This window comes from Festucalex cinctus, chromosome 4 (genome assembly GCF_051991245.1).
Source record: "Festucalex cinctus isolate MCC-2025b chromosome 4, RoL_Fcin_1.0, whole genome shotgun sequence".
In the NCBI taxonomy this organism is placed as follows: Eukaryota; Metazoa; Chordata; class Actinopteri; order Syngnathiformes; family Syngnathidae; genus Festucalex; species Festucalex cinctus.
Window position 1 is genome coordinate 18964815 of NC_135414.1, and position 18160 is coordinate 18982974.

Here is an 18160-nt window from a genome sequence, read left to right on the forward strand (position 1 = left end):
GAAGCCATGATTAGCTAAACCCTGGCAACAAAAGTGAGTACACTCCTAAGTGAAATTGCCAAAAGTGTTTTTGGGGCCACCATTATTTTCCAGCACTGGGCATGTACTTCCCCAGAGCTTCACAGGTTTCCACTGGAATTACTCTATCCTTACCTGGTTACCGTCACACATGCTTGACACCATCTGTCATGACTAGGGTCATGCAAGGGTTATGTTTACTGTCATGACTAGGGTCATGCAAGGGTTATGCTTACTGTGATGTGACTAGGGTCATGCCAGGGTTATGTTTGGGTCATGCAAGGGTTATGCTTGGGTCATGACCGTGTGGTCAAGTGTCTGTTTTGAACTGAGGTCAAGTGTCTGTTTTGAATTGATGTAACCAGCATCTAGTTTCAACTGGTAAGACACTATGTGATGTCAGAAGCTATGTGATGTCAAGAATCTTTAATCTCCTTATCTGGTCAACAGCCAATCAGATAATTCCTTGTCAGTCCTGTTACACACATGTCTAGCCATAACCAATCAGAGCATCATCATCATCATCATTAGCTGTCTATATAAGCCTGTCTGAGAAGTGTGTGTTTTTGTCGGATTATTACCTCTGTTCCTCTGTGCAACTCTCATTGTTTCTCGTTTAGTCAAGTTTGTTCCACGCCTCTCAATGTGAATAAATAGTTAATGTCTTTATTTGTGTCTGCATTTTTGGGATCCAAACTCAGCACATAACACCATCTGAACCAAATTAGTTTGTCTTGGTCTCATCAGACCACAGGACATGGTTCCAGTAATCCATGTCCTCGCCCGCTTGTCTTGAGCAAAGGAGGCGAGGGAAAATTATTAACTGAGCTCATTTGGACATTTTGACTGAGGGGTGTAGTCACTTTTGTTGCCAGGGTTTTATTTATTTATGACTGTAATTGTTTCACGTTGCAACATAATTCACAGGTATTATTAACACTAGGTGTGTCAAAATTAGTGTGTTACTTGGAAAGCCTGTACTGGGGCATTTTCAGTTGCAACGCAGAAGACATGTCCATGTGAAAATTTAGCTGTAATGAATTTAATAATAATGCATATATTTGTGGGTACTGGGGTCAAGTTGTATTTTACAATTTTAAAAAATGTGCAGAATTTTACAAGTGACGTCATGTTAAAGATTAGGTAGCAATATATTACAAATACAATTATGCCATCTAGTGGCAAAAAACTGAGCTCAACAAAAATCAATATCACACTTTTTTTTTTTTTTTACAGTACAGTACATCTTTTTCATTTTAAGTCAGTTTTATGAATTATTATGAAATAACTGTCAATGACTAAAAGATGCACCCATGTTTCTATTAGTTTAACATTTTTTCCACTTTTATGTGAACAAGAATATGAAAACTATTGTATTGTACATTTTATTGTACATTTAGAACAGATATACATTTTGCGATTAATCGTTGAGTTAACTATTGAGGTCATGCGATTAAATACGATCACAAATCTTAATCGCCTGACACCCCTAATTAAAACACATTGTAATTTTACTGTACTTGTTTTCTTTTCTCGGTAGGGCCTCCATCGGCACCCAGGAACCTGGTGTCATTAATCAATGACACAGCCCTTTTCCTGCAGTGGATGCCTCCGAGTGACACAGGAGGCCGCAGCGACATCACCTACAATGTCCTGTGCCAGCGCTGCGATGGCGACGGCGGCGGCGGGATGCAGTGCGACCCTTGTGAGCCGGACCTGAGATTCATCCCACGACCGTTGGGTCTGACTGGGATCTCTGTGGCCATACTGGATTTCGCAACACCCGCCAACTACACCTTCCTCGTAGAGGCGGTGAATGGCGTATCTGGGCTCGGTGTGGCCGCACGTGCGTTGATAAACGTCACCGTCAACACACACCAAGCAGGTGAGCGAGAAGACCTTGAGTTTTGTTTGACTGTCTTTGGGAAGTTCAGCTCAGGCTTGTGATTGCATAATTTGAGTATAATTGGCATTGACTTGAATGCGATCCATTATTTGAGAATTGAATAATGCATTTTGCGTGGAACTATTGGTGAGGCATCTGCTGATGTATTGATGTTTTGTTTTCAAATGATTAACATTAATTTCAGATTTCTAAAAGGCTGCAAATACATTTTTAATGAGTTAAAGGTTGATTAATCAAGATCGGTTAGGGCATGCGATGACAACCCCTAAGTGATAAATATTCACTCTTTGCATGTGGCCAGTTCTGGTGAAAAATTTCATCACCCAAACCTCCCACTGAATTACGGAAATGACTGATATCAAGATTCAGTATGACCTCAGACTCGGACACTTCTGCTACCTAATGGCGGCATGAAGATCATCAGTAAAAAAAAAAAAAAAAAAAAAAAGCCACAGGGTTCAAAGTGTGGGGAAAAAAATAATGTCTTATTATCCAGAAATTATGGGAATTAATTTGTGATTTTAGTTTGTTTTCAAATATCAGAAATATTCTGTAAAGTAATAATTGGTCTGGTCGGATTAAAAAAAAAAAAAAAAAAAAAAAGTCGAACACTTTTCAATTTAGCAGGTCGCAAAACAATATAAACTTGGCAAATAACATTCACACACAAAATTATCAGAATCCTTTTTTTTTTTTTGGCAAATATCCATTCAATCACTGCCAAAATGCTCAATGCACACTCTAGCTCAATTACTTACTAAATATTCCACATTAGGGGTAAAACAAATGTGCCTCCCAAATTGGGTCATCATTTTAGGTAGCCGAGAAATCACAATCATGAATATTTATGTTAACATCTTTTCTGTGACGTATGTATGCCGTTAGTGCTGGCAGACATTTACGTATTTGTTGTGGAGTCTTACTTGGTCTCTGGAGGTTTATGTTGTAGTTAGCAGAGTTTCTCTTTCTGTTTTGTGCTGATAATGTCAAAAGGTGAAGCCCATTTTGCCGCTTGGCTCGGTCGTCGCGGCGTTGAACTTTGTCTTCATTTGCAGATCCCCGCTGATCCGAGGTCATCTGCAGTGTGCAATCCTCACTGGTGCTTTGTCTTGGCCTTGAATTAGGAACCCAAAGTTCACGGGAAATTTGAACTCTCTATTCTGTGGAGGCAAATATAGATTGAATAATTGATAGATCAGCATAAACTGCGGAAAAGATGGAGAGTTGATGAATAAATTATAAAGGTTGCATATACAGTACATGTGCTCATACCTTTGCTTTGATTGTATGGAAAGTCAGAGCTGGGATAAAATTACTATTGCACTTTGTGTATCTCAAAGTCAAAGTGAGACTTTTTCTAACTTGTTTGCAGTAATAGGCAAAAAATAAATCATTGCAGTGCCAAATATTGTCATTGAACTTTATATCCGCTTGAGAGAGTTAAAGAATAAGGGTGATATGTCGTCACCGAAAACGTAAAATCCCGGATACAACCGGCTGAAGTGAGTTTCCTCCGCCGGGTTTCCCTGAGCACTAGGGTTATAAGCTGGGTCATCTGGACGGAGCCGCTGAGAAGAGTCAGATGAAGTGGCTCGGATATGTGATCGGGATGTCTCCTTTATACCTCCCTGGTGAGGTGTTTGGGGCAGGTCCCTGGAAAAATTTGTTTGTCTCCCAGTTGGCATGGGAACACCTTGGGATCCTTCTGGAAAAGCTCGACGAAGGGGCTGGGAGTGGGAAGTCTTGGATCACTTCACGGACTCCTGAATGTTCAAACCAGGATCACTGCTGCTCCTCCACATTGAGAAGAGTCAGATGAAGTGGCTCGGACACGTGATCGGAATGTCTCTTGGATGCCTCCCTGGTGAGGTGTTTGGGGCAGGTCCCTGGAGAAATTGCAGTTTGTCTCCCAGTTCGCATGGGAACACCTTGGGATCCTTCCGGAAAAGCTAGTCGAAGTGGCTGGGGAGTGAGACGTCTGTGGTCACTTCACGGACTCCTCAAGGTCCAAATCAGGATCGCTGCTGCTCCTCCACTCCACATTGAGAAGAGTCAGATGAAGTGGCTCGGACACGTGATTGGGATGTCTCCTGGATGCCTCCCTGGTGAGGTTTTCGGGGCAGGTCCTTGGAGAGATTACAGTTTGTCTCCCAGTTGGCATGGAACCACCCTGGATCCTTCCGGAAAAGCTTGATGAAGTGGCTGGGGAGTGGGAAGTCTGGGGTCACTTCACGGACTCCTCAAGGTCCAAATCAGGATCGCTGCTGCTCCTCCACTCCACATTGAGAAGAGTCAGATGAAGAGGCTCGGACACGTGATTGGGATGTCTCCGGGATACCTCCCTGGTGAGGTTTTCAGGGCAGGTCCCTGGAGAGATTACAGTTTGTCTCCCAGTTGGCATGGGACCGCCCTGGATCCTTCCGGAAAAGCTTGATGAAGTGGCTGGGGAGTGGGAAGTCTGAGATCACTTCACGGACTCCTCAAGGTCCAAACTAGGATTTGAACCCAGAATCTTTTGACTGTCAGGCAGGCGTGCTCCACACAAGACGTCTTGGAACCAAATTAAAACAAGCTCAGAGAGCATAAAACTTGCCCCAAGGGATTTTCATAATAATAACACGGCATGGGTTTCATCATATAATTTCAGTAACAACCGTGGTTAAGAATTGCTCTCACCTTTTTGTGACCTTGACACTGATCCTCCTTCCAGCAAAACAAAATCTGATGTGAGTATGATAACAAAAAAATTGTAGGACCATTGATCTAAAATGTTTTGCAATTAGTAATTGGCTGTAGGTTTAACTTTGATATCTCAGTTGTTATTGCATACTTTCATCAGCTTTGCTAATGAGCCATTCATTTCGAGGAAAAAAAAACAAACAATACCGCACCTAGATTCCAATTGTCCTGAATTTGCCCTTGTAAGATGAAGGAACATATTCATGAGTTCGTATTTTTCCAAACTGAAATGTTCTGCTTTTGGGTTGTCATCATATGGAAACCAGATGTCAGGTATGTGTGTCACAAACCATCCTGAGGCCACCAGACTGACAGCAGGAAGTTGGGATGCAAAATAATCTCTGGAGAGGAGAAGCGGCCCGGGGGGATGTTCCCATTAGGGTGCCGAGAAAGGATTAACTTGTCAAACTGCCTCTACTCAATTGACATACTGTACACACACACACGCGCACACACACACACATTGAGGCATTGGCACCTTTGCGCTCACCACCTACAGTCTTGCATGTGTAGTAAGACAGCAGCCCACCTGCTTTCTGAATTAGCATACCGACCTTATACTGTATATAGGCTACCTGTACTTTCCCACTTGATTTTATATGAAGTCACCTTCTGTTCACCAGGTGCCATATTGGAATTGAAAAGCAGATGAAAATTGTTTCATTCCATTATTGAAAGTTAGGGAAGTGATTTTCAGTTCAACCAAGAGAAACGAATAAGAAAATGATTGAGATGAGAGAGTTTAAGTGTAATTGATATTTCAGTCTGACAGCAGAGGATGACATCGTCTTGTGAATTAAGTGCGTCCAGTGTGAAGGAGGCTTCTTTTCAGGAAGCTTGACACTTGGAATGAAAGCAGAAAAGGAAGAGAAATCTTCAAAATTTGGAGGGACAAGCGAGGGGGGAGGGAACCATTTGAATAATCACACATGGTTGGCTGAAATGCAAAGGTATAAGCGTGTGATTGTAAGGTTTTACGAAGTCAATCAATCAATCACTCAATCAATATTTTATTCATATAGCACTTTTCAAACAAAAAATGCAACTCAAAGTGCTTTACATGATTTAAAAACAAATCCCCAGCTAGAGCTGTCAAAATTAATCAAAAAGAATAATTGATTATCAAATGAATTAACAATCATTTTAATAATCGAGTAATCATTTGGAGCCATTTTTAATTTAATTTTGTCCAAATCTTCTGATTTCAGCATATCAACAGTAGTTGTTCACTGATTTCTGTCGTCTTCATGAAAGAAGACAGATTATCTTATATTTCATCAAAATAAAACATTTGCAAACATTAGTTTTTACTTTGAAAAACAATGACCAAACCGGTAACATAGTACATCAATCTTCTTTTTTATTAATCACTATATGAATACGAAGTACGAAATAAACACCAAACACTGGTTAATAAACAGTGATTGGAGGAAAAAATGCTTTTGTAATACACTTTACTGCAAAATTAAAATGATTCGATTAGTCAATTAATCGATAGAATAAAAATAGATAGTGACAGCACTATCCCCAGCCTACTCGCTGTCGTCGGGCCAAATCCTGGTACCTCCAAAAAAGTTACTTTTCAGGAGACCCCAAAAATGATCTTTGTTCAACCGTTAACATTACATCATCAAAGAGAGCAAGCCATCTACAACACTTTTGATCGGTCAATAATTTGTTAAATAACACCCACACTTGGGGACTGACCAATAAGCACAGATTTTGGGGGAAAAATAAGAAATTCACCAAATTGTAGAGGTTTCGGCCCGACGCCAGCGACATAAAGTAAAGTGATGTGAAGGTGGGAGGATACTAGAGCAGCAAATCCCGAATTATCTCAAATGAGTTACTACTTGTATTTTTACAGAAAAATACGTCATAGTTAAAAAAAAAAGAAAAAAAAGAAGAAAAAAAAGAAAAATCCAATTTAATGATAATGGTACATTAGCACTTCAGCTCAAATTTGTGGTACCAAGACTATGTGTCTGAAAATGCTTAGGCAGTTTTCCTTTTGAGTTTAAAATGGCACAGAAAATCCAATTTAAAGCCACTACTGCCACCTGTTGACTAAAAATGTAACTGCATTGTGAACAGCTAAGGTGTTAATCTACCAATTTGAAGATGTTTCAGTCATAAATGGTCAGATAAAAAGGCGTTTGTAACTATATTTTTGGGCAAATTGTTACAGAGAGCAGCTTTATTCTCAAGCGTCCCTCGCGTACGCCAGTTAATTTTCAGCAACTTTAAATTTTCTGTGGCTCAATAAATAATGCATGTAACGTCTCAATGGAGGGGAATGCGTGCTGTTTGTACTTTGGGTAAATATATATTTGAAAAAAACCTTTGTGACATAAGTTATTTCACGGACCAAATTTGCATTCTTCTCATTCCATTCCTTATCTCGATTGCCCAATAATAACTAATTGTCTAGCCCCACCCCTGTATATGGAGACAATTACTATGGAGCCCTTCCTGGAGTTGAGTCAAGTGAAACTCGACATGTTTGGAAAGAATCCAGAAGAAAAAAAAAAAGACACGGAACAGTGACAGCTTGACAAGTGTTTTTGATTCCCGAGGGGTGATGTGTCTGATCTGGCTTTCCTATGTGGTCAGCATACTAAAAATGTAGACGCTGTCGTTTCCTACCACCACACCAACTGGACGCGCTGAGTGAAGGCAACACGGAAAGGACCAATATGCCTATTTGCATATATAGACATTTTGTTATGATTCAAAGCTCGGCTGAAAGTTTCTTTTTGATTTCCGTTTGGTTTATTAGCTTGACGGTAACACTTCTCAATGCATCAGTGCATGCAAGAGAGTGCAGGACAATCGCTTGAACGCATTCAACGGTGAACAGCACTCTGCTCGCTCTAAATATACTTCCATTATTGCTCAGCAAAGCGTTATTCAAGATATATTCAACCCTCAAATTTCACTGCACTGCGAAGAGGCACGCAGAGGCGGCATAAATAATACCTTAATTTATGTATTTAAACAAATCATTATGTCAATTAAAACTATGAATAAGGCTTTGTCCGCACTAGTTCTTGGATTAGAAATTATACAATCTTTTGAGAGGCAGCATAGAATTACATATACAAAAAGAAAAATGTTTCAGCATGAATTATGAAATGAGATTTCCCTTCGTCCTCAGTGTATCCTGCTTGCATTCACACCTGCGCTGCAGCTGTCCACTTGTGTTCAGGACACATGCTTATCCCAGGTGGGAGCCAGGCCATACATATGCAATGTAATGTCACGTTAAATGTGGCCAAAGTTTCAACTAACGAGGTCATGTGTTTTTTTTTTTTTTTTTTTTTCTTCTCACCGTAATGTGTTGTCCTTATTTGGGGGATTTTCTCGCTTTTGCTCATCACTTTCTTGCTTTTCTCTGGTGGGCTCGCTTCTGTTTTCATCAACCTTCCTTTGGGAATAAGGCCGACATCTATTTATATGCTCACGCGCTGTAGAGATCCAACCCCATGGGACATCTTCACAGCTCTCCCAGCTACCTCCTTTGCTTCTTCTTCCCTTTCCACCGCCTGTCCTTTCCATATACTGCAGCTATTATTTCTGTCTCTATACGCCGTGTGGCGGTTGCTAGTCGATTTATCTTCAAATTATAAATATATCTTTTTAACTTTGCTAAATTTCTTTCAATTTTTTTTCCTGCTCCGTTTAATTCTCCCTATGATTCCCAAAAATGTGTTACTGCTTAAAATGGCTAAATGAGTGAAGTATACTTTTAAAGGTATGAGAAAGAAGCAGTTTTTAGCGTGGATTTAAAAGCATTTATATTTGGGGCTGACTTCACCTCTGTTGTCAACTTCATCATGTTTGTTTTGAACTCTTGGCTCGGCTGATTGACCCGAGTCTGCCTGCGCCTCAGTCAAATCCACCAAAATTGCATTGCACCACCTGCGCCACAACTTAGACGGACTTTTTGTGACTCTAAAATCTAGTCTACTTTTTGTCGCTAAATTGCGAGATGCGTCGAGTGTGCAGCACAGTGCACATAATATTTCAAATAATCCTCCAACTTTAGATTAGTGCATAACTATAAAAGTTTCGGGATGCTGCCGAGTTCATACATCAGAATTTTCAAATGTAACCATTTAAATCAGTCACTGAGAAATGAAAAGAAATGATGATAAACTTCACAATGTCCATAACTAATATAAAGATTTACTTTGGCCCATAACTCTCTTCTCTATAAAGTTAAATGGAAATGATTTTGTAGCTAACATACATAACCTCCTCAGAGTGAAAAATCCCTACATTTTAAAATGCGGTGATATGTATGCATGGTGATGTATCCATAACAGTTCCCTGCAATGAGAGAGCCCCTGTAGAAATGTGGATTTTGGCAGGGATTCTTCTCCACCAAGCGGTGTGAGCGATGCGTTTTTATTTACCCAGACACGCTGAAAATCACTGCAGCGGCTTATTTTAGCATAACCATGATGGGTGATGCACCTGCTGAGAGGATTTTAAATCTGATCTTGCGTCTTAGTAAAACGTTGTGTGTTATATTTACTTGTGTAGTGGTAATTGGTATTTTGTTTGAGATAATATTGACAAAAAAAAACGCAGTTTCTTGCTGATAGGCTAAATTATTCTGATACGTTTGTTTGCATGTTCTGTATGAATATTTCTGTGCTAGTGTTTCTCTCCAAATTGCCCATAGGTGGTGTGTTGCTATTAGGGGTGTTAAAAAAAAATCGATTCGGCGATATATCGCGATACTACATCGCGCGATTCGCGAATCGATTCAATAATCGGCAGAATCGATGTTTTTTTTTTTTTTTTTTTTTTTTATTTTTTTTTTTTTTTTTTTTTTTATTTTTATTTTTTTTTTTTTTTAGGATTCACACCTTGAGCATGGAAGAATGTTATATGAACGGCACATTAAGCCTTAATATTTTTATTTTAATGCTGTTCAAATGTGAAACAGATTGCAAACTGTTTGTGTACAGTGGCTCACGGTTATAAGCCTCAAGTTTTAGATAAATATATTCATACAAATCTTACAGTGTACATGTACAAATTTACTGATAGTATTTTCTAAATTTGAATGGAAAAAAATCGCAACAATCGACTTATAAATTCGTATCGGGATTAATCGGTATCGAATCGAATCGTGACCTGTGAATCGTGATACGAATCGAATCGTCAGGTACTAGGCAATTCACACCCCTAGTTGCTATGATTTTAGCCAGCATGCGAGTTGCCTCTCACCCTTTTCCCCTCGTGACCTTGCAAACGGGTGGACACTGATGTGAAAACGATATAGAAAATAATTTCCTGCCAGCTTTAGGCTTGCCTCAGCATCCAGTTACATTAGGTTGTGCATCATGTTTGCATACAGCAGCCTGCAATTTTTAAAGAGGACATGATCACATACATCCTGCGCAGCATCATACTGAACAACAAAGTGACGTCTGTTCTAATTAGCATCTGATTGAAAAAAAGGATCATTTAGTGTTGTAGCGTGAGCAGCCATTTCCCTCAGGATGGAAAAAAGGCAGAACAAAAACAGAATTTGAAGCTAAATGGTGTCTTTACCTGTGTAAAGTAGTCAAAATGAGTTAAACGTAAATGAATTATATCGTCTGATTCTGCGTAAGGCAGCATGCATTTATTTTCATCTGAAAATGCTCTGAACGCACACTTTTTGGATGTGATTTATGGTGCATTCAGATAGACCAGGGGTGTCCAAACGTTTTTATTTGAGGGCCACATGCAGAATATCAGAAGGACGCAAGGGCCACATAATGTTATGAAGAGAAATTGTGTTTAGTCCTAAAAATTGTACAAATAATTTATTTGTGCTTTTGCATATTTAGAAAAAAAATGCTACAGTATATAAACCAATTTATTTGTAATATGGCAGTAGGGTTATTAGAGTTTGGGAAATTTTCATTTTAGTTCGTTTTTATTAGTTTTCAGGGTGGTTCTGTTTTTATTAGTTTTAGTTTAATAAATGCTTAGTTTTAGTTTAGTTTTAGTTAGTTTCAGTATTAGTTTTAGTTATTTTTTTAATGTGTTTTTGTTATTCTTTTTAAATGTGTTTTACGTGTGCACAATATATATATCAAAAAAAAAAAAAAAAACACCAAGGGAGCGACGTCATCTGAAGGTGCTTTTCTATTGGCTGTTGCTAGATGACATCACTTCTGTGTGACATACTTTCAAATGTCATTATCCCAGTTGATATCAAAATAAATCTACTAAAAATCACACCAAAGACTAACACGAAGTACATTTTTGCTATAATTATGGTTTTAGTTAGTTTTTTAAATATAAAATGTAATTGCAGTTAGTTTTCGTTTTTTTTAAAAAGCATTTTTGTTTTTATTTTATTTCGTTAACGAAATTGTTTTTTGAATTTTAGTTTATTTCATTAGTTTTAGTTGACTAAAATAACCTCTAATAACACCTGTGTTTTTCGACACCCTCCTTTCTTACTTTGACCATCTCCAAACATTTTTGTTTATTTTATTTTAACTGAGTCAAATTCCATTTTTAGCATATGTCGCGGGCCACTAAAAAATGGACGGCGGGCCGCAAATGGCCCCCGGGCCGTAGTTTGGACACACCTGAGATAGACCAAAATGTGTGGAGAGATGAGGAAACCTTTTAAAGAACTGTATTTCACCTGTGACCCACTTTAGCAAAATAACCAGATAATAGTTTTGTTTTTTTTGTTTTGTTTTTGTGCACTTATGCATTTATAGTGTTGAGCGAGCCATTAATAACTGCAGCACTCGACTGGACTGAGATACTGTGCGTATCCGTTACCACCTCCCTCCACGACAGGAGAGGTGTGTGTTACCAAGAATACCAGACGTCAGCAGATGTGTGTATAATCAGGCCTTGCCATGCGTAATGGAAAAACTGGTTTGCTTTCAATAAATAACCCATTTTGACATGAATGACTTTTGTTGTTCTATGAACTCATTCTAAATAAAAGAAAGCTTTATTTGTCATAAGTAGCTAATTTCTCCTGTAGTAAGTCGATACAGGACAAACCTTCCACTAACATATTTTCCCACCTTGGGCGTGAGTTTTGCAGCAGTCAGCATCAAACTTCTACAATTCCGTGCTGGATTTTGCTTTAAAAATAGCTGCGGCGGTGTAGCTGCTGAACTGTGAAGCGTCGTGTCGGGTTGACTTGCTGCTGGAAAATCTTGGTTTCATGACAAGATGTGAAGTAGCGTCTGCACCCCGCTGCCTGTGACGACTTACTGTGATGCATCACCTCTCTCAAAGTGCTGATTTCTGGCTTTGGGCCTTTTGCATCTTCTCGGTCATCTCCGTCTGCAGATGATGATGACTGTTTAGAGATGTCACTCCGGGCCTGAATTTGTATTCAAGTAATAAACTCCTCAACAGCTTGCGTGGCAAGGCGGCACTTGGATCTTTTCGTTTGCTTCTATTTAGTGAGGGCTTTATGAATAATTGATGGTAAATACTTGATTCTCTCGCAGATGTTTTTTTTTTTTTTGCATCTCTTCTGGCATCTTAGTTTTAAAAATTCAACGCAAAAAGTTAAGGATGACGACAGTCACTATAGGTGTGCTGTGCTTAGCAAACTTTAACATGGCTGCAGACAATGTAAAAATCTTTTAAATTGTACTCTATTATTATTTAACACCCATGAATCCTCCAAGTCATCCCATTTGTTTTTTTCGGATAGCGACTGAGGGTTTGTGATTATGTATGTGCCAGCGGCACTGTTTTGAAGGTATATGTGTGTGTGTTTATTTTGATTCATGAAACTTTTCTCATGATGTCTGAAGACGCTTCAGAAATGATGTTCTGAAAGCACCTCTGAAAACACTTTAGATTCCACTTCAATCAATGAATAATATCTGATGTGGGCTTCTTAGGACATGTTTGCAGACTACAGTCAATTTTTTTGCTTTAGATGTGTTCTTTATACTTTTGTCAGTATTGACTACTGCATATGCACTTAACTTTCACATCCATAAAATTGGGATATTATATTAATATTCGAATATAAGATATTTTCACTTAACTAGTCAACACAATGATTTTTAATTATGTGACGGTTGACGGAACATACAGTATATTGTTATTTATTTGTTTATTTTAATTCCTCCCACTTTTTTGACATGCATCTACTTACACAGAATTGAACCGATTCACATCAATATAATGTCAACATATTCGAAAAATCCACACCATGGGGGCTATTATTTTTCTCATCCCAAATAATCACAATTTTCCAAAATTCAACATTTTTCACACAAAAATTCACCATTCATTCCAAATTATGCCCAACTTCCTCCAAAGGTTGTTCACCTTCGATTCCCAATGGCACACTTAATATGACATGCTTACATCTTCAATTCATATTTGGAACAATTTTCAACATGACAACATTTCCCATTGACCAGAAATGCACCTTCTTCTTTTTTTTTCTTTTTTTGCTTTTAAAATACCCACAATGACTTCCCTATTCACTTAGCATTGTGGCCATTTGAAATTTAAATCATTCAGCTCATTCAGTTCACGTTGGGATCGATTTTCAACATGCTATAATTGCACATGAAAAATGCTCAAAAGAATTATTGTATGTGGGCATATTTACCACTATTTACTCCATCATTACTCAACTGATTTACTATCATTCCACAACATTCCATATCATTCAAAAACATTCCAAATAATTCCACATCATGCTACAGCCTCCATGCTTCAATGTTTTTTGCTCGGATTTAAAGAGATGGGTAAACATCATCAACTCAACTCAACTCAACTCAACTCAACTCAACTCAACTCAACTTTATTCGTATAGCGCTTTCAAACAGCCTGAGCTATCACAAAGCACTTTACAGAAACACAAAAAACAAACATAATATAATATAACATAAAACATTAACACCGATACAATACAATCAACAAATCAACATTCTTCCATCCCGACATACGCTTTGATGTTTGAAGCAATTTTTAGATGAAATCATCAACTAAATATAACCCCAACAGATGAATTTATTGTTCCTGTTAGCAGTCGGAGTTGTGTCATCTTCGTGGTCACGTGTGTCCTCAGGTCCTGCTCTGGTGGGTGTGATCAAGAAGGACTGGTCCTCTGATAACAGCATTGCCCTCTCCTGGACAGAAGAGGAACATCCACCCTTAGACATTATAGACTATGAAGTTAAATACTACGAGAAGGTGATTCAATAATCTATTTTTATACATAAATGCCATGAATTAGTTAGGAATAACAGGTTAATTCAATAAGTTGCCCTCAAGTGAAACAATATATCATGTATAACTAAGTGTTTATTTTGCATTTGCAAAACCTTGATGTTTGTTCATCCATATGTTTTCTCCTCTTTTTGTTTTTTAGGAACAAGAGCAGTTGAGCTACTCGTCAACACGGACAAAGAATCCGAGTGTGGTGGTGACAGGGCTGAGACCCTCCACTGTCTACGTCTTCCATGTGCGCGCTCGAACAACCGCCGGCTACACCGCATACAGCTCCAACTTTGAGTTCTCTACTGCAGCCGAAGGTGTGATCAACAACCATTTGAAGTCACTAAGGACAATTTACGGCTATTCTTTTTGTATGGATCAGTGAAACTCATCAGTGCTTCTTCGAGCATGATCCATTGCTTTAGAATTATTATAAACTAGAGGCGCGGTTCAAGCTGGGTAGCTATATTTAAAATAGTTTTCGTGCCTATATAATGCCCACCTGATTCTAAAGCGAAACTGTCCAATGGTCCAAAACTTCCTTCAGGGTTTTCTCTGAACATTTCCATACATATAAACACTCCCACACGCAATACAATTATGTAAACCTGCAATGTGAGATCCAATACAAGAGCTGCACCAAAGCAGTATGGACACTTTTATTAATTGACATATTTATTTATTTGATTCTTTGCTTATTTATTTATTGTCTATTTATTTATTTATTTATCCATTTATTTATCCCTTTATTTATTTACTTAATTGTATTTATTTATTTTTGGGGTGGAGGGTCATTTTTAGTGATTTCATATAAATTCCAAGTACTTGTCCCAATCATGTGACTAACTAAAGTAACTTAAATGTTATGAAATCATAATGTGAACACTCACATAAAAACCTCTCTGCCAGTGTCGTTCATAACAACTTTTTTTTCTTCCTCTTATTCAGATCCTGATGTTGCTGATCAGGGTCAAGTTTTGGTTGTTGTCACTGCATCGGTTGGCGGCTTCTCACTTTTGGTCATCCTCACACTCTTCCTCCTCATAACTGGCCGGTGAGGCACTTCATGCATCTTACCTGCACATACGCACGCGTAATACACACACACATGCACACACTGTGTTGTATTACAACCAGAAGTCTCCTAATGGACTCTCTTTTACCACCAAGCAGGCACTCTTATTTTCCAAATGACTGAACAAATTTTCTGCTTAATTACTCAGCATGTAATGCACCAACCAGCCATTTGATCCATTCCATTAGCTCCCTCTGGTTAGCTCAGATTCGTGTTATTAGTGAGCCTGTGGTTCGCAGACTTTTGTCATTAGCAGCAGTTCATAGTAAACAATGAAAAATGACCAAGAAACAGTCAATAATGTGGTTAAACTTTAGCTGTTTGGGGTGTAATCTGAGTTGACAGTCTTCTTGAGCATAACTCCCTGCAAATGTAGGACTTTAGAACGTGTTTCACTTCACAGTTGATTCAGTTTTAAATAGAATCAATATTAATTGGATCAAAATGGCTTGTGAAGAATCTGTCTCGTTTATGGTTCTTATTTAATAACTACGTCAGGAACATTTTAAGTAATTTATACGGCAGATCTTTTGAGTGTTAAGCTTACGTTAACTTTTTCATGCTCTCCAAATGGTAGATGAGGATGATTTTGGTGTTTACTGCCATTTTTCTTTGGTTGTAGGATTTGGCATATTGTGTAGCAGTTCTGTATCCAAAGCAGTCACACTTTGGGTCAGGACATGACCCTGACTCCTGCGCTAAATAATAATAATAATAATAATAATTATTATTATTATTATTATTATTATTATTATTATTATTATTATTATCATCATCATAAAAAACTAAAACAGACGCATTATTTAGGGAGGAAATGTTATATTGAACAAACACGACTTGATTTGGTTATACAGTACAATGTAATTCTAACTAATGAAAAGTAGAACAAGAAATGACTCACTATACATTTATTGCAGTGCTTCTCAATTATTTTTGAAAATATTTTGCCCCCCCCCAATTATTAATAGATTCATTTGTCTGTGAAATTGTTATAAGTACACCTCTGCAGAGGAGTTAATACTCCTTACACAGTATCTAACAATGAGACCAATGCCACCTACTGTAGTGGGTGTGCAATTACACTTTATTCTAGTACGCCCACCTATTTGAGAAGGACTGATTTATTGTAATAAATGTGTTTATCCTCACAGGTGTCAGGGGTATATCAAAGCCAGGATGAAGTCACAGGAAAAGAGGAGGACACGATTCCGTAGTGGACATGGTAATGATACGTTTTATTTTATGTATGTATGTATGTATGTATGTATGTATGTATGTATTTATTTATTTATTTATTTATTTATTTATTTATTTATTTACTTAATTCGTTTTGGTAGTAGGTTAGTTTTTCGTTCCATTTTTTGATGGACTTGATTTTCACTTGGCTTCAGTAATATGTTCCAGTATAAAAGTTTGTTCCAGTGGAGGTTTAAATCTGAAATCTGAGTTTTGTCCAATGCACCTCCTCCAAATGTTCTTAAACTTGTACTGAAAAATATATTTCTTGTATAATGTGGTGCAGTAATTGCACATGAAAAACGGGTGTAAAATCCCATTTTTGCAAAAAACAGATTAATATATTAATTTATTTATTATTTGATGCCTTTGTAACCCCTACCCCTTCAATTATGCTTCAATTTTATTATTCAGTTGTGTAGCCTACTGTAGGGGATTCAAAAAAAAAAAAAGCTTCTGTTATAGCGCTGAGTGTAGTCACCCTGGAGACACAGAATGGACTCTAAACTGGAATCTAGGTTAGAAGCCCTCAAATCCTTTTAGTTTGAACGGACACTGCTGCTGTAAAATATCTGAAGTCGACAGAAAAAGTTTGGATACAAGGCAGCATGTGCACCACTCGCTGCTGCAGGGATTCCATTCTCCACTGTTGCTTAAGCCTGGCAGCTCTATTGTTATTTTTTTTGCATTCCTCAGAAGCATTTTTCAGAATGTTATTGTTCTCTGCACTTCTTGAGTATAATAGAAACACTTCACAATATCAACTAGACAAATAAATCACACAGGTTGAACGTTTCTTGGCAAAGCCTTGAATTAAAGTAGAAAATGAACTTGTCTGGCTACACAAAAGATAACTCAGATGGGTAAGATCAAATAGAGTGCTGTAAAACATGTTTTTTTTTTGTTTGCCTAAAAAAAAGTATTTTAAGCATTGACACAGTTTGATGTTTTCAATTTGAAGTAATTTATTATTATTTTTGTTGATGTTAAATTGCATGTAGTAAGCATCATAAGTATCAATTTTGATGTGTCGTGTTTCTTCTCCGACCAGTTCCGTTCTCTGGGATAAAGACATATGTGGATCCTGACACGTATGAGGACCCCACTCAGGCTGTGGAGGAATTTGCTAAAGAGATAGACCCCTCATCTATATGCATCGACAGGGTGATTGGCACAGGTGAATGTAAATATTGTAGACAGACAGGTGTCCATCCATACTGCGGCTACTCAATAATTGAGCAAGTTCTGTATAATCATATACTGTATAGTACTGCATATAAAATGACCCTTGTCGACCTGAGGTTTAATGCACAAAAATGCCTGCAAAGATGGAAAAAGTGTAACAAATGGTGATATTTTTTTTCCACTACCTACATTGTAAGATATATTTAAGAGAAAATATACAAATTCTGGTCATTATCAGAGTAGAAATCTTTGATTAATTCTTCTGTGAACATAGCGCCATCTGCTGGGAACAGTTTGCCAACCACTGCAGGGTTTAATTTAACCATCAAGCTCAGTCCATACAGTGCATAACTGCATGTATTCATATACATGAACTGGTCTGCCAGGGGAATTTGGAGAGGTCTGCAGCGGTCGTTTACGCATACCTGGAAGGCTGGACATCGCCGTGGCGATAAAAACCCTGAAAGGCGGCTACATGGAGCATCAGAGGCGAGACTTCTTACGTGAAGCGTCAATCATGGGGCAGTTTGACAGCCCCAACATCATCAGACTAGAGGGGGTGGTCACCAAAAGTAAGATGCTATAGCCTGCTACTGTGTATTTATGTAAATATTTTACAGCAGTGGTTCTTAACCTGCGGGGTCAATCGAACCCCAGGGGGGGAAGGTGCGTCAGTCTGAGAGGCAGAGGTTACGACACACACCTGACCTGAGCGTCCTAACTGCATGATTTGCAATGCCAAGTTCTGCACTACTAGCTATCTAGCTAAA

General features: G+C 38.2%; 1 protein-coding gene across 2 annotated transcripts in view; it reads left to right on the forward strand.

Moving 5' to 3' along the window:
- The window catches only part of LOC144017673 (ephrin type-A receptor 6-like), a 51829-nt gene that overhangs the window by 29425 nt on the left and 4244 nt on the right, over positions 1-18160 (forward strand). For both annotated transcript variants that reach the window (XM_077519495.1, XM_077519496.1), the window contains exons 8-14: positions 1559-1903; positions 13746-13870; positions 14049-14211; positions 14843-14948; positions 16121-16191; positions 17257-17382; positions 17777-17962. In XM_077519495.1, coding sequence (XP_077375621.1) covers positions 1559-1903; positions 13746-13870; positions 14049-14211; positions 14843-14948; positions 16121-16191; positions 17257-17382; positions 17777-17962 — 1122 coding nt within the window. The remainder of the gene's footprint in view (positions 1-1558; positions 1904-13745; positions 13871-14048; positions 14212-14842; positions 14949-16120; positions 16192-17256; positions 17383-17776; positions 17963-18160) is intronic.